Source organism: Copadichromis virginalis, linkage group LG4 (assembly GCF_057382275.1).
Source record: "Copadichromis virginalis isolate Kocher_CV1m ecotype Utaka linkage group LG4, C_Virginalis_male_GT1.1, whole genome shotgun sequence".
Classification (NCBI taxonomy): Eukaryota; Metazoa; Chordata; class Actinopteri; order Cichliformes; family Cichlidae; genus Copadichromis; species Copadichromis virginalis.
In genome coordinates this window covers 28966348-28992178 of record NC_140621.1, presented here as the reverse complement: position 1 = coordinate 28992178, position 25831 = coordinate 28966348, and the positions used below count along the sequence as shown (strand labels likewise).

Genomic DNA, 25831 nt, shown 5'->3' with positions numbered 1-25831 from the left:
TCCGGGGCGAAAAGGGGAGGGTTTACTTTTAAAAAGCCGCTTCAAATCACCCCTTTTTTCAGGTTTTAGTTTAATTTTAGAAGAAAAGACCTTAGTTTAAAATAAAAAAGAGGTTATTTTTATTGTTAGTTTTAGCGTTCTGGTCTGTGCAGCACATGATAGCATTTAACACACAGGACACAATGGATAAATTTTGGCCTTTTTTTAAACATGTACTGTCATACATTAAGTTTAAAGTGTTGTTTTTGCGCGGCTTTTTTTGTAAATAAACAGAGTCACTGACATGCGCACTGAGTAAAAGGCGTTCCTACCTGTCTACACATGGACAGGAAAACATAATTGTTTTCAGTCTGCAGGCTCAGAGCAAGCACGCTGTAAATACACCAAATATGTATGTAATCACTTTAACATCGTTCGTTCGCAGTGGATATGAAAGCCGTTCAATGCATTTATCTGAAACAAAAACGTCCCCGTCTAATAATGTCTCTGTGATTTGAGAATTACATCTAAAGGCGAAACAATTAACTCTCAGCAGGGCAAAGCAAGTAAACTCGCAGTGATTATACAGGACAGTAAGATACCTAATTCACTCAAATGCACAGTGACGCTACCTTGTTATTAAGTCATGATGTAACTGCGTTGGTCTCACGATACGTCGAGACGTTCATAACCCTGTCTACACGTGTGTACCTCAAAACAGCTGGAGTGATTTAAAAAACTTTTTTTTTCTTTTTTTCGCTTTTGTGTAATATTTTACTAAATAATTGGGAGAATTCAGCCGTTGTCCAGTCAGTGGCTTCCGAATGTCCTAAATTACACGTTTACCTTTGAGGGAAAAGTCCATGTAATGTCACCCAGAACACATTAGTCTCAACAGCTTAAAAACAGAAGGATACTAGGCTTCTTTAAGTTTAGATGTTAAGGTTTTCACAAAAGGTAAAGAAGTCGGGTTCCTTTCTTTTTTAGCTCTTAAGTCTAAAGAAGAAAACGATCCCCATTCCTGGAGGAGATACTAATCCCGTGGGGTTCTGGCGCCCCCTTGTGAATAAAGACAAACACATGCATTGATACATTTTAATGATTACATTTTAATGTACTTAATTATACCGTTATCAACATACAACAAATCAGTACACAGGAACACTTAGCTCACACTCAAAGATAAAAAACATAAAACATGAAGACACTGAAAACACGTTTCTGGTTTCTCACAGATTTGATACACTTTTTAACCACAACTGCATAATGGATAACACTGGCGATGCCTGCCACATATAGATACCCTTTTGGACCTTGTTTTTTTTTTTTTTCTAAAGAAGTTCAGTCATTCTGAAAAGATTTTCACACCAGGCATGAAACAACCTTCAAAACTGCACTCAGAAGAATTAAAATTCAGAATGAATAAAAACCATACCTCATTAATTATACAAAAATAATACATTTTATTTAACCCCAATTGTGCTGGCTCAAAGATATTTTTATTAATAATTTAGCTTTTTGTTACTAACTGTGTCTCATTTATCATATGCAATGGCAGCCTCTTAAATAACCAGGTAAGAGGAAAAACAAAAAAAACCCAAAAAAAACCCCCCCACTAATTACATATTTGTTGTTCTTATGACTAATAACATTATCTGACCATTTTAATGCTTTCAAAAAATACTCCCTCATATTGTACCAGCTGGGAGAGAACATTTCCTGCACACTGCAAATGGCAGTACCTGCTAGGTATGACTCATAAAAATGGTCCCATCACCCACAGTAAGCAGACTACAAGCATCACTCATTACTACTGTGTCAAAGGCAATACAGAAAATGCAAATTATAACATTCTTGTACCATTTGGTTAGTTAAGTATTAATTCATATGTACACAAATACAGATCTGATGTACAGTATGTTCTGATATTATATAGGAATTATTGCACTACATGTTCACTTCTTGTAGTAAATGGCACAGTGAAGAGAGCAGCACAGAAACATGAAACACTGTCGCACAGACACACATGCTACTTTAATATATTGATGTATTATTTGGGGGTAAACAACAGTACTTCTCTAGTCATCAGTAACTTTCTGTTTACTTCCTCCACTGTATACCTCATCCGATTGCTCTCCAAAACACATTTTAAGATGGAAGGTTCACAGTTTAGCAGGTTATATATTAATCATGTGAGCAGCGCTGACAGGTTTCCAGAACTAAATTCTTTCCACCACTTGGCATTTACAGCTATATTAATCGTAACATCTTCCCTATGTTATGGCACTGATTTGAGATGATGTCACAGTATGTGCAGGGGTACTAATGGCAGGGTGAGGGACCAAACAGCTGCTGCTGCTATATGGTTTAGTCCCTCTGATTACATAGACATGTGCTCTGGGAGTACATAGGAGATGTCATCCCAAGGGTGGCGATACAGACCCTGTTTCAGCCTCTTCTGATCCAGGTAGTGTCCTTAAGGAGATATATAAAAGAAAGACTGGTTATCATACAAAGTAGAAGTGTTTGCTGTCTTGCAGACATTGCCATGCACGCAGATAACTCACCAATGAATCCCATACTGCGACCCAAGACAAAGATGCCATTCAGAGCACCAATTTCCACAAACTCATCTGCTTCATCCCTGTGAATGTGTGGTAGACAGGGAAAGGGGCTTTTTAATAATATAGACATGCTTCTGTCACATAATCCCAACAAGTTTCAGCACATCTTCCTAAGTAATCATTTTTATTAAAAAGCCTGGAAGAAAAACTATGCTATCCCTTAATTCTAGTTAAAGTGCCATTCTTAAGAGAAACCTGGTTTAAACTTTAAAGAGAAACTGGCTCACCGTGTAAATCCACCACAAGTCCTGAGCAAATCCACAAAAGCCACACCAATGAAGCCATCCACATTCAGGATCAAGTTGGGTTTCTTGGTAACACAAGTACAGCATAAAATCATTACAAGTGGACTTTTCATACCCTTCATTAATTTCCCTCTCTCCCTCTATATATAGACATTATTACAATAAGAAATACTCATATTAAACATGATAAGAGTTTCAAATAATGACGTTAGAATATAATCTGTGTTAGCCAAACGCTTAGACGGCCCTAAACATTCAGCTTCAGTTTTTTCTGCTCTTTGCTGGATACAGATGTGAAAAACAGGTGATATCCCAAATTTCATTGATTATGGAGGCAGCCAATGAGACGAAGCTCCGCTTAAAGTGATTGTGACGTTAAAAGTGAAGAGAAGCTAAAATCACTTGTTTCAGACAGACGATGAACTGGCAGCACCAAGGCCCTGGATGATAAAGATTATTTTGAACTGAATTATGCAAAGCTACTTTGGTAGAGTCCAACAATTTGGAGCTGGAAATAATTAGAATAAGTCCCCTATAATGTAAGAAATTAGTTTTTTCCAAAAGCTATTCCAAGCTTACCTTAGAGGTGGTGATTTTCTCTACTTCCAGAGCATAGTCCAGCAGCTGTGTGGAAGGAAAGTGCTGCTTCACAAAGTCCTTTAAGATCTGGACTCTCATGTCTGGATTGTTAATCTGAAAAGCACAGACAACTCAATTTCAACATCTCTTCTCCCCAGTCAAAATTGCTGTCTTCCTCTATCAGTATTAGCTCATGATCTAAGAATTATTAGATATGGTGCACATCTATATTTCTTGTATTTTTAAATACTTAGTTTAGCCAGAATAACACGATGCTGTATCAGATGCTCACACGCTAAGTAGCCATGGTACTCACCGACTTGACTCTGTGTCCAATGCCCATGATCAGCTTGCCATCCTTCTTCATCTTGTTCACAAATTCCATGGGCAGCATGCCGCTATCAAATGCTTTGCTGAACTGCTTTGCTGCAGCATCCAAAGCGCCTCCAAAACGGTCACCCTAAAAAAAATTTTAAAAAAAACATTACAGGAAGAAAGACATAGATTACATTTAGGTGGTTGAGTTTTATAGCTATATAAATCAAGTAAATAGATCAAAGACAGGTGTGGGTGTCTTACAATGGTGAGAAGGCCTGAGGTGAGGCTGGAGATGAGGTCTTTGCCAGCTCGGGCACATACAATAGTGTTATGTGCACCAGAAACAGCAGGGCCGTGATCCGCAGTCACCATTAGACACATTTCGATGAACTGGCAGGCATACCTGGGCAACCTGCATACAAAGATGATGAAATATCATAAAAAGGTTGCATAGTTCAAAGATTTTTCCGGAGCTATTTATGGCTGAGTTACAAGCCTGACCTCCTCTGGAACCAAAGCAGCCCCAGAGTGCCTCCGAGACCTATTTCTGACTTGAAGACCTCAGTGATGGGCATGCCAGCATAAATGAGCTCCTGACCTCTCTCGTCACAGATACTGGTCATGAAAGAAGCTGGCTTACGGATCAGACCGAGCTCCTGAAAGGCAAAAACAATGAGAAAAATGAAAAACAACTGCCATCACACCCTTTAAAAGCTCTGCTCTTAAAAAGTTATTCTTTCTGGCATACTCACTCTTGCCCACGAGTAATCCATTGGTACAGTGGGAGGAGGCAACTCTTCAGCTGGCTGAATAACTCCCTTCGCAACAAGGTCATCATATACAGAGCTGCAAAATTAAAAATAACACAAAAATTAATTACATTTAGATCAAGAATCGCTGCATAAGAATATTAACCCTCCCCCTCATGAACATGCACTGACTTGATGATATCCCCAAGCTCATCAAAGCTTTTAGGGACAAATGCACCAGCTTCCTTCAGAGCTTTGTTCTTAGCTACTGCTGTCTCAGAGGCCTGGTTGGCACAAGCTCCTGCGTGGCCAAACTGAACCTGAACACATTGTGTAACACATTGAAGAACACAATTAAAGCGACAATTAATTTCTGGAATGTCTCATTACTCATCTGTTTAATATGCATCAAACACTAAATCTGCCCTCTTACCTCTGAGGAGAACATAGTGGCACAGGTGCCAATACACCAGCACACAACTGGCTTTGTGATTCTGCCCTGTTTGATAGCTTGGCAGATCTTGTATTCTTCTGTGCCACCAATCTGTTACAAGGGCACAGACAGTCAAAAATTAGCAGCCAACAACAGTTTAAAGCTCCGAGCACCAGTGTGTGATCATTTACTCCTCACCTCTCCCAGTACGACAATCATCTTTACTCCAGGAGTGTCTTGGTAGCGCAGCACATGGTCCGTAAACACAGAGGCTGGGTATCTGAAGAAGAATTATGAATTATGTCCCAGCTCACACCACATTTAAATCCAGAGCCAAAAAGCACATACGTACCTATCCCCACCGATGGCCACACCTTCAAATACACCATCAGTGGTGCGGGAGATTATATTGTTAAGTTCATTGGACATGCCGCCTGATCGGGACACATAGGCCACGCTTCCTGGGCGATACAGCTTGGAGGCGAGGATGTTATCCAGCATGCCTCCCGTGTTCCCGATCTTGAAACAGCCTGGCTTGATTCCTCCAACCTAGACAAAACAAAACAAAAGGTGGTTTACTTAAATTAAACAACAACAAAACAGAAAGATCTGGTAAATTCTCATTAGAGGTGAAGAAAAACTAACAGTTGCTGGTCCAATGATTGTGACACCCTTCTCATCTGCTGTCTTGATAAGCTTCCTAGTGTGGGCTTCAGGGATTCCCTCAGCAATGATGGCAATGGTGCGAATCTGAAGACAAACAAAGAGAAATGCTTAACTGTGAAGCCCTTATTAAAGTTTTTATAGGCCACAGATGCTGCAGCTGGGTACCTGTGGGTACTGCATGGTCTCTATGGTGCTATCAAAGGCTGAGCGCAAAGAGGCAAAGTTGATGAGCACATCTACATCTGGATGCTTCTTCATGGCATCGCTCATGTTCTTATACACAGGGAGGAGGATCTCTTTATGTCCCCAGTAGAACTTCTGTTTGTGGTCTCCACTGGAAGGCAGCCAACAAGAAACGCATATAAGAAACAGTAAAAACAGTACAGTACTCTCAGAGGTTCTTACAGTTATATTACAGCAAACGGGCATTACACTGAGAGCAGACACAAGCTAAAGAGGACAGGCGCAGCATACATACGTGAATGGGTAGACCATAGCTGCGACAGATGGCTCAGCTCTGGAGCAGATATAGTCAAAGTCCAGCATGCCCTGTACTGCACGAGTCTGCATGCCCCACACTATCGACTTTGTGTGTTTAGTGAAGAGGGTAGTTGCCTTTCCTACAGAGAAAGGAAAACTCTTAGATACTGGTGGCACTGTTAGCAGTGTTTAAATAAAATTGGACATAAAAAAAAAAGAAAATCGATATGTGAGTCCTTGTATTAAAACACTGTAACCTCCATTTTCTCCCAGAGTTTGGAAAATATGAAAATGAAATTTGAAAGTGGAAGCATGGAAATAGTTTTTGCAGAAACCTATTGCTGACCACAGAGGGCGCTATAATACCTATAGTGAACTGTGCAGACATACAACGCCTCTACCTACTATCCAGTGATGGATGCAAGCAGGGCTGGACTGGGACAAAAAATCGGCCCGGGCATTTTGACTAGAGACCGGCCCACCAAAAATGTGACGTCATTCAGGGGTAAAACCGCAAAGGATTCTGGGAACTTGTGGCAAGAGGTACTAGCGCATGCAGGCTTTCAATTGAGCTCAGTTACACAGCGATAAAAAGAAACACAAAAAATGGCAAGAAGCTGTTGTATTATTAACTGCAATAGCCGGTGTTGTGCCAAAAAGTGATTGTCTGCCAAAAACTGATTGCTGGTATTTAAATTGCTATGAGTAACTTGTTGGGCTATAATATGTGAAACATATGTCAAATGCATCCCTCATGGATGACATGAAGTCATCTCTCCATCTCTCTCTGCTGCTCTTCTGTCTCCTCTGTCACAGACTTCTCCACTTTAGATGATAAATCAGCCTGGTGCAACATGTAAGGATTGGCACAATTTGTTAAGATTTTGAGGAGTTTGAGAAACTAACCTGAAGCATAAAATAAAATTTACTATCAGTAACTTCATAGCACCCGCCCAGCAGTATATAAACTCCATCATGCTAGCTAGTACGCAGTACCAGTTATTCTAAGCGCCTGTAAAAAGTCAGCACAACGAAAACAAACTACAACTAAACTTGGTTTATATCTGACACAGACAGCAGGTCATAACTTCTTGCCTGAAGTTCAGTTCCTCTGCCACTATGACCGGCGGCCGCCTCGGTCTCTCCTCCTCTTGCCTCCCCTTTCCCTTATCCACCTGCTGGCCTCCACCACTTGCTGATGTTGCTAAATCTGTGGAAGCTATGCCATAGCTACCGCCAAACAATTCAGTTATTTTTACACATTTGGCAGCGTCTGCCTGAAGGGCTTTTTGGCCCTAATTTTTTCTGCACCTTCTTTCCTTTTTTTGTTCTCCATTTTCTTTAGTTCGTCTATCCAACACCTTTCATTATTTATACCCTTCCAAAAAAAAAAAAAAAAAAAATCGATCGGCCCATAAAAACAAAAAATCGCCAGCGGCCCACCGGGCAAATGCCCGGTATGCCCGATGGCCAGTCCAGCTATGGATGCAAGTATGACAAACAGAAAGGTTTTGGCATTTATTGTGTAGTCTCATGGTCGGGGTGTTTCTCACCAACGGGGGCTCCAGTTTTAGGCTTCTTTGCTGGTGAACTCTCAACTTTGCCTTTGTTTTCAGAGAAAGAAGCAGTCCTGCTGGACGCTGGCGTCTAGAAAGTATTAAAAAAAGAAGAAGAAAAAAGTAACTTTTTTTCCCCTCGCATATCTAAAAAAAAAACCGTTTCTCAGTAAGGACAGCCTAGTTGGGACAGCTTTAGCTGTGATAGCTGTGATAAATGGTAGAGCCGCTGGATAAGTTGAGATCACGTGCACTTGATGTGCATGTGTCCTGGAAATCTATTAAAAATAGTTTTTGTTGATGACCCCAGTTTCCTAGTACTTCACATTTATTCACACCAATTCCCAGTAGGACAATTCATATTTCATTTCACTTTGTTCTTCTGTTGTAGCGCACATCTGAAGCAAAGACAAACAGGCATGCACACACACGCACTTCCTTTGCTGAAATCTTGCACTGCACATTTTTAATGGATGCCTCGAGCGGCGCGCTACAACCTTGCACTTCCAACTGCAGACTCACGACTAAAGCAGCCCACAGATCCCTGCAATGCTCTTTATATAAGAGCATTGCAGGGAACTGTGTAATCTGGTTCACTATGAGGACAAGATAATAGTGACTGAAACAGAGGCTGTGGCATGCAACCTACATTTGAGGGAACTGACTGATGTAAATACACTTCACAGTGAATTGCAAGAATATCTCGATGGTTTATCAGGCCAGTGCGCGTCATACCGATGTGCTGCTGTTGGAGTTGAGGAGGAAGTTGGCAGTGTGGGCAGCAATAGGAGGCAAGTTGGCAATTGGCCTGTGGCCCAGCGCCATGCCAACAATGGCAGTCATGTGGGTTTCTGTGCCAAAGACATGAATTGGGATGCCAGTGGTCTTTCCTGTGGAGAAAGGTCCAGAGTCGAATTAACTGTGGTGTGTAACAGCTGGCAGGTGCTTAGTCTCAAGACTACATTGATAGATTACAATATGAAGCCTAAATTTATAACATATCAGGAAAAACATACCAACTTCTCCCATCACTCTTAGACCTTCCTGGTAGTTGGGGCCTCCACGCCGCACAAAAATAGTGACCTCATGCTCCTTCAGTGGCTCCTGATAATCTCTGATAGCCCGAACAATTCCCTTTGTCCAAAATGACAGAGATGCTCAATTAACACATGACATTAAATAAGAAATATTGATATATTAACACCATGCAAACAAAATGCACACTGTACCTTAAATGTTGCTGCAACATTTGTGAAGTTTGCAATGCTTCCTCCGATGATCAAAACCTTCCCTGGAACACATTAATATGGAAATAATTTCATATAGAAATAATATTGTTAATAATAAAAAAGAAAGAAAGTAAGTAAGAAAGTTTACACAATTCCCACCATCAGAGTGCTTTTCTCTCGTCATCAAAGATAGGATGGTCTTGGCATAATCATAGGTCTGCTGTTCACTCGGTGCTCCAGAATACTCTCCATAATTGGCCAGCTCGTTAACCCCACCAAGATCACAGATTGTGTCACTGAGGGTGTTTCATATTAGTAAAGAGATAGAATAGAGAGAAGAAACAGATCAACAAAAGCAACCACAGCTCTGTTTTTCTTATATGGGGCATTTTCAGCTGCAACAATAAACACAACTTCAGGAAAAACAGACCTCCAGAACACATCCCCTTTATTCATTTAATACTGCACTGTAAACAGATACAACTTAACAGTGCACAGGGGAAATAATTAGTCACGCCTGATGGGTCTGCAAGTCCCACTCTACACCCCCGACAGACGGCAGAGCAAGTGAGGCACCGCTCTTTCTTCCAGACTCTCAGTAAAACAGCAACATCTAGGAATCCAATTTAGCTGGCAGCTGAATGGGCAGAGTCTAAACTGCTGCACTATCAGTATCCCTACTGCATCTCTGGCATTCTCCCCTAATGCTAAACCCAATTATGCACAGAGGAATGAATTTAATGGTGATCAATACTAGAGATTGTTTAGTCTTGAGAGCCATGGATTCTAGTGTGTATGTTAGCACTATGACTGAGTACCTGTACACCACTGAGGCACCGCCGCCTGCCACCATGGTCCAGATTCTGCCTCGAGGATTAAGGAGAGTGAGTTTGAGGCTGGCTCCACTCTTAGCATCAAGGTCTGCAATATAGGCCTCCTACAAAAGGAAAAGGAAGATAAAGAAGTACGGGCACTGTTAAATATTGCCTTAATCAGAGACGGACCTTTTACAAGCATCTCACTACATAGTTGTAATTTGTCCTTTGCCTGCCCTGTAACATTAAAGGGGCCATTAATTAGAAATACTGTATAGATATTGACAGCGACAGAGGATGTGATGCACATCAGTGGTTGTTTGTGACAGTCAGGTCCACAGCTGGTGGCTGAGAGTAAAAAAAGCTCCCAATCAAAGGCACCTGCTGTCCCTCATCTCCACTTCGACTCGCAGCAGCCCAATTAGACCGGGCCGTCTGCTACACAGACAGACAGTCTGTCTCAAACCAGCTCCCACATGTTTCACCCAAAAACAGACAAAAAAACAACCATCCTGTAAACAAATGAAAAAGAAAAAACCCAGCCCTTTTCCATTTACAAGCTTACGAGTTAATATTTAACTACATTAAATATTAAGTTCTGTCAGTGTCATTCAAAAGTACAATAATCAGTCTTATTCATCTTCTAATTATTGAAACAATCTTTCATGTTATAGGTCTTTCATTTATTATAAATATAGCTCCCACAACAAATAAAGCAGAACATTTCATGCATCTATGGGGTAAATTTATTTATTTTCTCCAAATCGTTATGCACATGTTGCAGCCCAGGCAATCTTTTCTGGAGACACGTTTCCTCTCCAAAGTGAGACCTACAGTATTTTTACGTGTGAATATGTTTGACGATACCACTGTTTCTAAATAATTATACAGGAGCTAACCTGTTTAAACCCATTTAAAAAAAAAATACAATTTATTCTTCAGGTTAAAAACAGGTTTACAGGATCCATCGCAGTTAACACTATCCCCTTCTTCTTACCTTTAAAGTACTGAGGAAGGCCATCACAAGAGGTCTAGGACATTTTAATTAACTGAAACAGTGCCATTATTTTAGTTTGGGAAGGCACAATTTATGAAATGATGAAGGTGATGGATGTTCTACTGTACCTCTGATAAAAAGCTAATGAGCAATAATAAGAAACAGTCTCAAGAGGTCACAATTATAAGTCTGATGCATCTCTACCTCTGTCCCTCTAGACCTCCCCTCACCTCGGGATAAGCCTCCCTGCCGAACGGTGGAGGAAACTCCACATCTCCCCACTTGGCCTTGCAGATGTAATCAGCTGTTGCGTCGATCTTAGCGGCCATGTCCAGCACATAAACTCCATCTTTTGTGACCACTAAAAGGGGAGATGTCAAGATGTAATGTTAAAACGTATACTCCAGCATGCTAGTATAAACTAGAAATAATCTTGTAATTAAACACACACCACAATCATATAAATCAGATACAGATTTAAGTTCTTACATTCCCACATTATTGTGACATGCAGTCATTGAAGCTGTATAGCAAATGATTAGTTTGATTTAATTAAGTATGATTAATGTGCTTTAATACACATTAAGACACTACACTGTATTCTAAATGATGGCACCCACATTTGGTTTATATTGTTTTGTCATTGATTTATATAAGATACATTAATTATTTATTTCCTCGGTTTTCTTGTGTTACTTCTCTGTTGATGCACTCCGCCTTATTTTGAACAAAGGAGGAGGCTAAGGGTGAAGGTGTTTTAAATGCCAACCAATTGAACGTAACCATCTGCTGAGACCGCATTAAGGGAATGTGGTTTCTTTACATTAAATTTACTTTTTAGTCCCTGTGGTTTCCACTGCTAGTCATGGTGGATAGTTCCCCCTCCCTGAGCTTGGTTCTGTCTTTTAAAAGGGTTTTTTTTCCTTCCCACTGTTGCCAAGTGTTTGCTCATAGGGGGTATCTGATTGTTGGGGTTTTCCCTGCATTATTGTAGGGTCTTTACCTTACCATGTAAAGTGCCATAAGACGCTGTTGTTGTGATTTGGGGTTACTTAAATAAAACTGAGTTGAACTGAATTCGGTTAGGTCTGTTTGATTAAGGTCTTCTTTCGTTAAGTATTATTTTCAAGATTTGTTCAGCTGACATCTTTTGTGGGCTCACCTATGTCTAAAAATAGCCTGTTTTCATGATAGAGCATTTTTCCATATAATTTGTCTTTTCTGGATATAATAAAACCCACATTTAAAAAAAAACAGTGATTATACATCCTTTAACTTACACCACATCAACAGGAAAAACTACCAGAGGGCATGTACTGGTTACTAATTACATCTTTGCAAACACATGCTGCCTTCATCAAACAGAAAGTGCATGTATTATTTAATGTTTTTCCCCCCTCTGTGTCAAAACTGTGTGTTTCATGATGATTTTTTTGTGATGCTTTCCGCTCTAATTTCCTTTTGATGTCCCCTTTCCAATTTTACAACCTGATAACATATTAATAAGCTGGTGCAAGAATAAAGTGTAGATGCTATAACAGTAGCCTGTTCAGATATAGTGCCCAACTCTGTGCTGCCCTGGGTTCCTTTGCTAGTTTTTCTTGTGACTATGTCAGTAACTTGGGTGTACTGCTGGATAGCTCGCTCAAACTCGATAAGCAAGTGTCTGCTGTAGTGAGATCTAGCTTCCACCAACTGCGCCTTATCTCTAAGGCTAGGCATTATATTCCGCATGAGGACCTGGAGAAGCTTATTCACGCTTTTGTGACCTCCAGGTTGGATTATTGTAACTCCTTGTACTATGGTCTTCCCTCTTCTCTTCTTCTTAAACTGCAAACAGTCCAAAATGCAGCAGCCCGCCTTTTGACTGGTACCAGGAAATTTTGCCATATTACCCCTGTCCTAGCTAGCCTGCATTGGCTGCCCATAAAGTACCGTATTCAATTTAAAATATTACTCCTTACCTTCAAAACTATTAATAAATTAGCGCCAAGTTATCTTAGTGAACTTCTCAAACCACATACTCCTGCTAGAACACTCAGATCTGCCACTCAACTACTTCTGACCCAACCCAGATCTCGACTGAAGTCCCGGGGTGACCGTGCGTTTGCTCTGGCTGCCCCGGTACTGTGGAATACCCTTCCTCTCGACCTCCGCGCATCTGATTCCATTGCACTGTTCAAATCACGATTAAAAACCCACTTATTCAATCTTGCCTTTCCCTCTAGTTAATATTTCTTTTATGATTTTATATCATGCACTTCTATGCTCATTTAAATTCTTGTTTGCTCTGTACCTGTTGCTTTCCTATGTATTAGTGACAGTTATCTGCTTGCATATTTAGTACTTGCTTTGGTCCTATTTCTATTATCCTCCTCCTATACTCTATTTTACTTGTTAAGCACCTTGGCATACCCTTGGTTTTTAAGTGTGCTTTATAAATAAAGTTTATTATTATTATTATTATTATTATTATTATTATTATTATTATTATTATTATTATTATTATTATTATTATTATTATTATGTTATTGTGGACTTGAGAAAATCAAAGAAAAAAAAAAACCCTACCCAGAGGGTTGATCTCCAGATATGTGAAGAACAGGTCTTCATACAGGTTGAAAAGTCCAACAATGAAACTGGCCAAGATGCTGCAGAAAAAGAGAGAGAGAGAAACAATAAGTTCAGTGTATAAAAGCCTGATTTTTGGATTGGTTGCAGCAGTGCCTGAATTAAATGGAGATGTCTGGATGCCGTGATGCATAATACAAGACAATCACATTAGAAATAGGGGGGGAAAATTAAATACATGAAAAATCCACTGATATAAAACAAATTGCTGGCTACAAATCTTGGGCTAGCTCAAGCTCTTAGTCACTTACTTGAGTGTAATAGCTTGAAAGACTAGCTTTGAAGAAAAAAAGTTGCCAACTAAATACACTACAGCCAATTTATTATGAAGAAAAATTCCCTAGAGTTGTCACTGACGCCTTGTTTCCCCCAGTATAATAAGGTTTTATTATTATTATTATATTAGTGGTGACTCATGTCTTATAAATCTATTCTATGAAGCATGACTGATACAAGCCACAGAATGTTTAGATAAGGAAGGACTACAAAGTATAAATATGAGTGCATGACTTTACCCTTTGCCACAGACAGTATAATTAAATGACAGACACAGGCTGCCAGGTGTAAAATCTGAAACAAATGGGGAAGTGCTCGAAACCTCATTTAATCTAATCTGCAAGATGTTCATCTTGTAAATCATAGTCCTACTTATAATAAACAAGACAGTCAAGCAGGATAGAGAAAAAGAGGGCAATTAATTATTAGCCATTCAAAAAGAGAGGAGAAAACACTGCACTGCCCTTCCCATGGACTTTGTATTGCATGAAGGTGCAGTGTGGTGGAAGTCACAACCAACAGAAGTAAGCTGAGGAAGCAAACAGCTGTGCTTTTTGCAAAATCACAAACAGGATAAAACAGAAAAGGAAAACTCCTTTATACTGACATTAATTATACTTAGTTTTTACACATTGCATTTTAAAGGTATAGAATTTGCATCATGGATGACTGTATGATCTATTTATGTGGTGATTTTATTATGTTTAAAAAAATTCTTAACTAATTAGATCATCTTGATAGCAAAATATAATTAGGAATAGGGTGCTAAAATTATCCTTTGATAGTGAAATTTATTTGTGGTCACAAGCTTGTGAATCAATAGTGAAACAGAGTTCTAGAGCTGGGTTGCATATTGTGAAGCCAGCTGTTTTTCCCTCCTGTGCTCTGTCTCCATGCTTGTGATACAGATGCATGGGTCATTCATGTTATTTCAGTCAGATCCACCTGTGGCAAATCATAAAAGATGGCAGATGTGAGGGAGAAAATGAGACTGGGCCCATCTGTTATACACAGTACAGTCTATGATCTTTGCCTAGGTAGACTCTGATTCCCATGAGTCCCTTTAGTATGCTTATGACACACAGCAATGAAAACTTTGCAAAAGGACTCATCTTTGTGAATCCATCTCTTTTTGAATATCAAAATCTCCATGACAAAAAAATGTAAAACCTGCAAAACATTCACATGCAAAGCACAGTTTCTATGGTCTGTATTCAATTTCTTGAATTGAATCTAACTATTTTTATCTTTAATCTGCAAAACAAATTATCCTCTGCATATTAACAATAATGCTATAAATATACACAACAGGAGCTGCATGCAAACAATCTAATTTGCCTTCTCCATCACATGTCAAAACAGAGAAGTGAGAGGTTGCTGTAGGGGAGGCAGTGCTTTGCTCTCCTCTCCTGTCTGTCAGTTCTGCAGGCAGCTCTGAGCCTCTGTACCCGTATCAGCCTTTTGTCAGGTCGTCGAGTGGCCCGTGGGGGGAAAAGAATGACCGAAACCCCAAGTGACTCAGCTTCTCATGTCTGCTAGCTAAATGCAGGTTTTGTTTTGAGTCCAGAGTGTGAGGAAAAAAAGTGTTTGTGGGGGTGAGGAGGTGAGCTGGGGCTGGCAGAGTGATTTCTGGGATGGCTTCTTCAATGTCAGCCAAGACAGTGAGACGGCCAGAATCTGCCATCACAAGAGCAATGCTGAAGAGATGGATAAGAGGGTTTGGCGGAGGGTCAGCCACTGTATCCTTCCCATCAAAATAAGTGGACGTGTTCTGAATGTGGCTGTAGCGTTTAAAAAAAGAAAAAAAAAAGGCTGGGAGGTGGAGGCTGATCGAAGAAAGGCAAAGCCAAGGAGGGAGTTTGTCATTTGTCTAATGGGCAAATGGAAACCCTCTGCCCGTGTACTGCTCCCCCCACATTTACTGCCAATATTAAAGTGCTCTCTCCAGCTTAATTTATTTGCTGCTCCTCCCTGTTGGTCAGTAGTTCCTTCTATTTTTAGCAGTTTAGTGATGAATACATCAATGTTTGGGTGACAGGGTGTATTAATGAACATAAAATTGTTAACAAAATATTATTTTACAATGTTTTTATTCAGTAATGTTGTCTTTTTTAATATGAGAAGGTCTATAAATGTTTAATTGTTCTCTTGTTTAAGTGCACATACTGTTTTGTGGGGACTTACTACGAAATAAGGTAAAGGCTTCCTGTAAAAAACAATTTAATCATGTAAAAGGTGTATTAGTTTTTAAACAGGTTTCACAAAGATGCTGCTTATTCTGTGAGGATGAGACTGTGTAAAGGCAATATACAATATTACTCCTGCAAGAGAACATATTTAGTCTTCCTTAAAGGCTAAATATGCAGAAACTGACAGAGTACACAATAACAGAAACCCCAGTCTAGTCTGTAATATGCAAAAAAAAATGCAAATTCTAACTAATGCTGAGTTTCATGCTCATTTTCATAAACTGTACATACTGTGTCCACTCCCAGTCTTTGTCTACCCTGCACACATCAAGATTCTGCACATGCACTCCCTTTACCATTTCTATCCCACTTACACTTTCTTGTCATTGGGGACATGAGTCAGCAGGTCTTTCTTCACCAGGTCTTCACTGATCTTTTCATCCACCTTAATTAGTAGCTTCTGTGCCTTGGCGTCGACGTCTCCTACATCCACCCCGCCCTCGTGGTGAAACAGCACATAGTCCCCTTCTCGAGTGGCGTATATGCACACATAGAATTCTTCCTCCTGACCAATGGATAAAGTTTACAAATCTGTCCATTATATTTCTTGAATACTTTAAATATTTGATTTAGCATCTGTGGTAATACGATATGAATAGGCTAAGATATAAAGAAGGTAGGAATTTATTTTACCTGCTTATGTGGGACAAATGGCTCAATGAGGAAGTTTTTGAGAACACCCTTGGCTTTTCCCACCTGCAAGTCATTAACACAATAATAATCTTCTTAGGGAGCACCAATTAAAAAAATAAATAAATAAAAAATAATTATATATATATACAGTGGGGCAAAAAAGTATTTAGTCAGCCACCGATTGTGCAAGTTCCCCCACTTAAAATGATGACAGAGGTCAGTAATTTGCACCAGAGGTACACTTCAACTGTGAGAGACAGAATGTGAAAAAAAAATCCATGAATCCACATGGTAGGATTTGTAAAGAATTTATTCGTAAATCAGGGTGGAAAATAAGTATTTGGTCACCTCAAACAAGGAAAATCTCTGGCTCTCACAGACCTGTAACGTCTTCTGTAAGAAGCTTTTCTGTCCCCCACTCGTTACCTGTATGAATGACACCTGTTTGAACTCATCATCTGTATAAAAGACACCTGTCCACAGCCTCAAACAGTCAGACTCCAAACTCCGCCATGGCCAAGACCAAAGAGCTTTCGAAGGACACCAGGAAAAGTATTGTAGACCTGCACCAGACTGGGAAGAGTGAATCTACAATAGGCAAGCAGCTTGGTGTGAAAAAATCAACTGTGGGAGCAATCATCAGAAAATGGAAGACATACAAGACCACTGATAATCTCCCTCGATCTGGGGCTCCACGCAAGATCTCATCCCGTGGGGTCAAAATGATCATGAGAACGGTGAGCAAAGATCCCAGAACCACACGGGGGGACCTGGTGAATGACCTGCAGAGAGCTGGGACCAAAGTAACAAAGGTCACCATCAGTAACACACTACAACGGCAGGGAATCAAATCCCGCAGTGCCAGACGTGTTCCGCTGCTGAAGCCAGTGCATGTCCAGGCCCGTCTGAAGTTTGCCAGAGAGCACATGGATGATACAGCAGAGGATTGGGAGAATGTCATGTGGTCAGATGAAACCAAAGTAGAACTTTTTGGTATAAACTCAACTCGTCGTGTTTGGAGGAAGAAGAATACTGAGTTGCATCCCAAGAACACTATACCTACTGTGAAGCATGGAGGTGGAAACATCATGCTATGGGGCTGTTTTTCTGCCAAGGGGACAGGACGACTGATCCGTGTTAAGGACAGAATGAATGGGGCCATGTATCGTGAGATTTTGAGCCAAAACCTCCTTCCATCAGTGAGAACTTTGAAGATGAAACGAGGCTGGGTCTTCCAACATGACAATGATCCAAAACACACCGCCCGGGCAACAAAGGAGTGGCTCCGTAAGAAGCATTTGAAAGTCCTGGAGTGGCCTAGCCAGTCTCCAGACCTCAACCCCATAGAAAATCTGTGGCGGGAGTTGAAAGTCCATGTTGCTCGGCGACAGCCCCAAAACATCACTGCTCTCGAGAAGATCTGCATGGAGGAATGGGCCAAAATACCAGCTACTGTGTGTGCAAACCTGGTAAAGACCTATAGTAAACGTTTGACCTCTGTTATTGCCAACAAAGGTTATGTTACAAAGTATTGAGTTGTATTTTTGTTATTGACCAAATACTTATTTTCCACCCTGATTTATGAATAAATTCTTTACAAATCCTACCATGTGGATTCATGGATTTTTTTTTTCACATTCTGTCTCTCACAGTTGAAGTGTACCTCTGATGCAAATTACTGACCTCTGTCATCATTTTAAGTGGGGGAACTTGCACAATCGGTGGCTGACTAAATACTTTTTTGCCCCACTGTATGTATGTATGTATGTATGTATGTATGTATGTATGTATGTATGTATGTATGTATGTATGTATATATATATATATATATATATATATATATATATATGTGTGTATATATATAATTATTGTGTGGGAGCAGCTCACATGGGTTAAAACACATTATAGCATGGTCTATATCTATCTATTATGGAAAACAACAGATGTTTCATTACTGCCTAATTCCAATTTAAAGATAAATTTACTGTGGGAGAAGCAGACATATATGTACATGAAATTAAAAATGATAAAGTGCAGAAATAGCACTGTGAATGAAGGAACTGACATTTTAAATGACAAAAAAGGAAATGCTCTCATGTAGAACTGCAGGCATAGAGTGCTAACACAGCCACAGCTCATTCAGTGAAAGCTGTCACTGTTCTTCTGTTAAAGGCCAACAGGCGCAACGCAACCAGGGACCGGCTGAGAGCAACCAGCCGTGGAGGAAAGAAAAAAAAATACATATAATAAGGGTGAAAGCTGCCATTTTCAAGGGGAGAAATAAAAAGAAAAGATTGATGACAGTAGTGAAAATGATTGAAAAACTCACAGTAGCTTATACTCAGATAAATAAAGTGGCAAATATGAAACAGGCTGATAAAGAAAAATAGAAAGCAATGCCTTTATAGAATGTCATATTGTACCTGAATTTTTCAACCTAACCACTTATGTCACTATTACCCCACAAAACATTAAATACTAACTGAAAAAACTGAAGATGTGTGGGCAAGCAAAGTGTGAGCATCATAAAGGAAGTGACAGGATATATTTATTTAGAAGTGATGTTGAGGAAGTTAATCTAGTATGGGTGTTGTTCCTGTAAACAGCACCACTTACTTTTTCATTGAAATAGAGTCAGAGAGGAAGACAAGCATCAGAAAATATGAGATCAGAAGAGTTAATGTTAAAATGCCCGCGGGAGGGCGAACAGCGTAGATGTCTAAGTCTGTGGATGTGATAACAAACAACGAAATGACATGGGAGCTTCAAATTGATACCATAGATTTATCCACTAAAAATCTCAGACAAGTTGGAATCTAAGTGACCTTGAACTAAAGAGCAGAGGTCAAAGGTCAGGTTTGCTAAAACGTTGTGAATGCGTTAATGTAATAACAAGGAGACGTAGGATTCTGAAATCGATGCTATAGCTGTTTCTACAGTAGGATGCTGAGGGGTAGCACTGGTCAGTGCCAGTATTTTAATAATATGCATTCACTGTGTGCATTTTGAGGGCAAAAGAAGTAAATGACATATGAATAAAATATACATGTTTGTACTAGTGAAGGTAATTTATCTGCAAAATTACTTCATCCAGTTAAAATGATTACTCTACTGAATTACACTTCTCCTCGGGAGAGGACAATAAAGATGACATGGCCCAGCAAACTGAAACACTGCACAGACCATCAACAGAGCAGCAGTGGCTGCAAGTAGTAATATATAGTAATTCTACCTCTCGGCTGATTCCAAACAAACGATGTTTTCTACATAGCCAAATTGTGTGCTAACTACCTCACACCGCTGTGTCTGGGGTCCGAAAGAAAAAAATTAAAATGATATACCTTGCGGCAGTTGTGAAGTGCTGAGGAAAATACCGTGTGTCTGATGGGGTGATTTTATATAGGTGGATTTGGTTTCAGTTGACCTCTGACATGCAGAGATAAAGAGCAGGTTGTAAAGAAAAAGGTGGAAACTATAGAGGTACAGTTAGGGGTGTGCGCCTTTCTATGTGAACGTTAGGGTGCGTGTCCTCGGATGCTCTTGTTAAGGAAACAACCTTTATTGTTGGGGGGGCTGGCAAAAAACCAGTGCAGGTATATTACTACTGCTGCATTTATTCGTATTTACAGCCAGTAGCACTGCTGACACTGTCACCTAATTTGCAAGAAGATATGCAGTTTCAGTGCTACACACACTCTTCTTCAGTGCTTTATGAACCAACCCAGTCTCTCCGTAACTCACTTCTGGGTTTATGAGGCAAAGCGGCGTCTCAGTGCTATGTTGATGGAGTGAGTGTTTCTTCAGTGGCAGCACTTGCCTCAGCTGACTGGATTGATTTAATACCAGCAGGCTAGCAATGAAGTCAATAACAAACTGGGCAGCTGTTTAGGCAAACGTGCATCAGGGGAGGAATAAACATAAACCAGGCACATGCAAGGAAAACTGGGAAGGAGGGTAAGAGAAAGGGGAAAGAAGAAGGGAAAAAAAGGGGAAAAGAAAAACACTGGGATAATATTGACTGGAGGACGGTTCAGCAAAATGCACGCTCTCAAGCAGAAGGGTGGGTGGAGGGAGTTGCCTGAGAGACAGCAGAGAGGCAGAGGGTGGATGACGTACTGTGGTTTCTTTCATAAGGCGGGGTTTGAGCCACTCTTTGACGCCATTTAGGTCCAGGTTGACGCCAACCAGACCCAGCTTGCCTCGTCTCTTGATGAGCTGGTCCGGCTTCACCACCAGTCTCTGAAGGAGGAAGGGAAAAAATATTATCAGCAAACTTTGAATGAATTCATCAAATTGACCTTTTCAGTTTGAAAAGCTAAGTCTAAAGTAAATGTTCTAATTTAATCTGTAGTCATTCTGCTTTTACACTAGTATGTAAATATTACTTTAAAGGAGCAAATTTAAAATATTAAAGCTGGAGAGGTTTCTAGAGGTAACACTTAATGCATTTTAACAGCATAAATATGAGATTTGACACCAGTGCAATGGTAAAAATGACCCCAAAAAAAAAAACCAAAATCTGATTCTTAATCATCCATCCATCGTCATCCGCTTTGTCCGGGGTCGGGTCGCGGGGGCACCTTGAATCGCCACCTTATCGTGGTGGAGGGGTTTGTGTGTCCCAGGGATCCCAGGGGCTATGTTGTCTGGGGGCTTTTGCCCCCTGGTAGGGTCTCCCATGGCAAATTGGCCCTGGGTGAGGGACCAGACAAAGAGCGATTCATAAGACCCTTATGAAAAGGACACCGAGGGAACAGTTTACCCTGCCCGGGATAGGGTCACCGGGGCCCCGCCCTGGAGCCAGGCCCGGGGAGGGTGCCCGAGGGCGAGCGTCTGGTGGCCGGGCCTTAGTCCATGGGGCCTGGCCGGGCACAGCCCGAAGAGGAGACATGGGCCCATCCTCCCGCAGGCCCACCACCCGCAGGAGGCGCCATAGGGGTCGGGTGCATTGTGTGTGTGTGTGATTCTTAATCAATCCTTTTGAAATTTCCAGCTTCAGTGCAACTATTTCATTATAAAGTATATAGTAAAAGTACTGAGCCACATACCCATTACCTACGGGAGCTGCTCAACACCCATGCCACGAACCTGCCGGCGCAGGTTTTGTGTTGATTTTAATAACAGGAGGTTTGGAAGTCTGCACTTATCGAGCTAAGCACCTTGTGTGGTGGCAGGTGTGCAAAAACAGGATGGAGTCTGATGTCTGAATCTGACTGAGTCTGATGTCGCCTATCTTTATGCCATCTCAAGTTTATTCAGTGCAATTTTAACTTTTATCAATCTTCCAAAAAAAAAAGAAAAAGAAAAAAAGAAAAAGAAAAAGAAAGATGTAATCTTTGCCTTCTGGGAATTATAATTTATGAATCATGAATTTTATGATGCTTTCTACATCTATTAAACAGTAGAATGCATAATCACTGCATTAATTGGCAGAGTAATGGTAAAATCTGGGGCTGTTATTTGCAGTCCTGAATGAATTCTGCTTTCAGTGTAAGCCAAATGTTTCAAAGTGAATTAATGAATGGAAAAGGCATGGATAGGGGCCAGCATATTCATGTTGCAGTGATAAAACACACACTGTTTTCCTCAGTTCATTTTATTTCAGACCACAAGACTGCAGGTATGTTTTTTATAGGATTGCTAAACAATTCCTTACTGCTCTGGAAATCCCAAGTATTTAGTACCTGAACGATGAGGTGCCATGTATTTGAGAAATTATCTCTCATCTACCAACCATCCCATACGATGCAATTGAAAAATTACATAAAACCCCTACTGGCATCACCCAGTTCCTCTTACTTCAGATGAAAAGAATGACTTATGACAATGGAGCCATTACTATCTGGGTGCTTGCCAGTGAGCAAATGAGGAGAGGGCTGAGGGTGAACGTTAATGCAATTTCTGAATCAATTCTGCAGCAGGACACATCACTGTGGATCTGCCCTAAGCATCCTCCTAATACCTTCCAGATAAAATCCATCAGCAGAGAGGGAGGCAAACAGAGAATGACATTTCATCGAGCAAGATGAGCAACAGAGTAATTAAATTAACTGATATGATAGCTGTCTATGTACGTAACAGAAGAGCAAACTGGAAGCCTGGAGAACCTGTGCAAAAATGCAAAACCCAGCTCAACATTTGGCTTCTGGTGGTGCAAATATGAATTTTTTCTACGTCTTCTTTTTTTCTTGTGCTTTTACTTTGCCCAATTTCCACCAAGTATGGAACAGAACTGATGGTTTCCTCCTCTGTCTGTGATTTCAGCTAACAAGCACCAAGAGAGCGCTCAGCTGCCAGCCTAAGTAATCGTGCCTATAAAGAGGATATCCTTTTCCACAAGCAAAAGAGACTGTGCTTTGGAGATCAATGGTCTATAAATTAGAGACATAACAAGATGACTGTTCAGTCAGCTAAATAAAATATTACTTCACCATCCACATATATTACCGCCCTAAATGTTTCTCCTGCCTCACCTCTGTGAGCAGCCATGGGTGCTCCTGAGCCAGTCGGTCAAAGTTGGTCTCAGGTGTCACGTTTGCATAGCGGAACCTGTTCTGGATGGCCGCTGATGTGCAGATGTACTTGTAGAGGAACTCCTTTCCCGTCTGCTCAGAGATGGCTTTGGCTGACATGACTGCTCGGGTGAGACAAACAGAGAGAGATGTATGAGGAGATATGCAGATGAGAAGTAAGGGTTGATACAGAAAAGCAAACATGTGGTGGATAGAAACAAAACTAAGCACAAGATGTTACATTGAAGCATGCTTTTTTTTTGGGGGGGGGGGGGGGGGTGTTTTGTTTTTTTAAACTAATTATGCAAGAGTTCCCTAATGCACTGCTGTGCTCCCAGAACTGTCAAGAAATGGTCTGCTAACAAGATGACTGAAAGACAGCTCAGCGGTTTATATTCAGTGTGAGTAATAACAGACATACTTAACGGTAAAGCAATAAGAAACATGGTTAGAGGCACTATCAGGCCTTCTATCCTTCTGGACAATCACATATGAGGTTTGTTTCAACCTGACAGGACACGAACAGTAAAGCCAACCCTAATGTGATTAGTATGGGTTTGTTTCATCTGCACACTAATGAAGTCATGGGCAGTTAGTTATTTGCTCAACAACCGGATCCACACAAAAGCTCCAGCAGAGCAGGAGGAGAAATGACTAAATAAACTCACCTCACAAATTTACAGTTGCAAGATGAATTATATGATGATTATAAACAATAAATATGCAGCACAGATAAGAAATAATCTTTGGATGCAGGACCTGCTTTCCTTTACTGACAAAATGTGACGGAAGTAAAGTAAGAAATTCAGGCATCTGTAATAACATCTGTAAAATTTTACTGCTAAAGGGTGGGGCGTGAACTTTACACTTTTGCCGCATGTTTCACTCAGTGAGGTCATCTCCACTGGAGTCAACAGAGGTCAAAACAGGACATCAGTGTTTGAGTTTTATAAGCAGCCTATTATGCACAGACACATCTGATTTCATAATACCAAGACCACAGCAAAGTAAATATGCTGATATGAACAGTCATGAACAGCTTCAGGACTTAAAAATGAGAGAAATAATGTAGAAGCAGCAAAAATATAAGGAAACTAGTACTTCTGCAGCATCACCGAACCCATCTCCGATGACAGCTGTTCATTTTTAAACAGGAGAAAATCTCACACTGAAGACTTGCATTTTTCTTTGCATACTGTGCAGAACATCTTGCAGAAGCACGGCATTAGATCTTAGCTTTTTTTTCTTTTTAGGTTCAACTTCAACTTACTGAAATTCTGACCATTTCCATTTCGAACTTGTTAGACATTTCAGTTTTACTGAGAAAATCTACGTATGTGCCTTCTTACCATCATTTCTTGGTGTCCATTAGATCTGATCTGTTTTAAGATCATTGAAGTTTTTAGTTTTTTAAATTTAATTTTTTATTTAAGCATTGTTATTTTAACTGCATGCCTTCACTTGTGTTTATGTCATACACTTCTGATACACTGACTGATGTAGTTGACCCTCCAACAGTGTGTTGGTAAACTGATGACGCTCTGGATTCTCCATGTAACCTTTCAGGGATGGAGTACCTGCTCAGTCTGTTGCTATAAGAGATTTAATAAGCTGAAAGCTCTGACGTCTGCTCGCAGTTCTCTGCGTGCTACACTGCGGACCTGGCAGCTATTTCTTTAACGGATTAATGGGACTGTCATGGAGCTTTCTCATTATTGATCACTGCTGTCTCTGAGTCACAACAGCACCGAGTCCAGACCAGCAAATGTGGTTCAAGCAAAGCTCATCGGGGGTCACATACATCATCTCATTTCTCTGTTGCACCTGACCTGTCAAAGGTGTTAAATATCACTGATCCACAGAAACACTGGTTCAGATTACACACTATAACCTAAATTAATAACAAAGGGTGATGGATGCCTGGGGAAGGGAGAACTGAAGCAAAATAAAAAGCCGTTTTAAAAGAATGCAATCCAATATCAAAATTGGAGGTCATTGTATAATTTTTAGCTTTCATTATAACCCCACTAACTATTACAACAAAATCTTCCTGACACAGTTAAAGGACCGAGTTACTGATTGAGTCACACATCCCTCAGTGGAAGGATTTGGTCAGTCTGGTTCATTCATTTACAAACCGGTCAGACAGCCTCGCAGTTATCTGGCAAACATCCACATCACTACTCACTAAAGTCTTACTCAAACTTACTAAAAACCAGGATGTAGGAAAAGTACAAGTTAAACGTGGTTTACGGACTGACTAGTTTAACTTCTCTTATCAGACAGAGAGAGAAAACAATAGACAAATAGTTAAAGGAAGTTAGAAAGAAAAACCACAGACGCGTTTTTAAGTAACAAAGTGGCGTATTTTACCTTGTTTTTTGTTTTTATGTCGTCAGCAGCTGTATAAGTTTGTTATGGTCTGATGGGTGAATTTCCTCGGCAGTGTTGCTCCACTCTTGCCGCCTGCGGTGACCACTGGTGCGGGAGAACGAGGTTCCCAGTCAGTTTTGTCTCCATCGCCTATCTGCTGACAGGCTTAGCTGATGTTTCCTGGGCTCTGATTGGCTCTTTCCATAACGTACACTTTTGCTGCCTTCATGAACAGTAAGAAATATTACAACTAAGTTACGGAAGACACACTCGAGGCAAATAAACTGGTAACACTGTATATATGTAATTTAATTTTAATACATAATTTTTAATGCTTATCTTTTTGCTTCTGTAGCTATAGCTTTGATATTAAACGTTTTTAGCCCACGTGCGCATCTTTCCTACATTATTGTCTTTATTGATGGATGTGTGAGTGGGCAGTTTTATTCATACTGCGCTTGAAGATAATCAGACAATTAAATAATAC

At 40.4% G+C, this 25831-nt stretch overlaps 1 protein-coding gene across 1 annotated transcript; it reads right to left on the bottom strand.

The window, feature by feature from the left end:
* Window positions 1–1068: 1068 nt before the first annotated feature.
* Window positions 1069–25498, bottom strand: aclya (ATP citrate lyase a). Its single transcript, XM_085454739.1, has 28 exons — window positions 25345–25498; window positions 22933–23093; window positions 20576–20698; window positions 16460–16522; window positions 16141–16331; window positions 13242–13321; window positions 10901–11031; window positions 9677–9795; window positions 9018–9154; window positions 8859–8920; window positions 8646–8763; window positions 8365–8519; window positions 7627–7720; window positions 6072–6213; window positions 5759–5927; window positions 5573–5677; window positions 5280–5476; window positions 5126–5207; window positions 4928–5038; window positions 4687–4814; window positions 4498–4591; window positions 4247–4401; window positions 4007–4157; window positions 3744–3887; window positions 3428–3541; window positions 2831–2913; window positions 2547–2623; window positions 1069–2454 (listed from the first exon to the last, which is right to left on the bottom strand). The coding sequence occupies exons 2-28, from the start codon at window positions 23089–23091 to the stop codon at window positions 2360–2362; spliced, it is 3279 nt and encodes a 1092-aa protein (XP_085310865.1). The 5' UTR covers window positions 23092–23093; window positions 25345–25498; the 3' UTR covers window positions 1069–2359.
* Window positions 25499–25831: the final 333 nt, after the last annotated feature.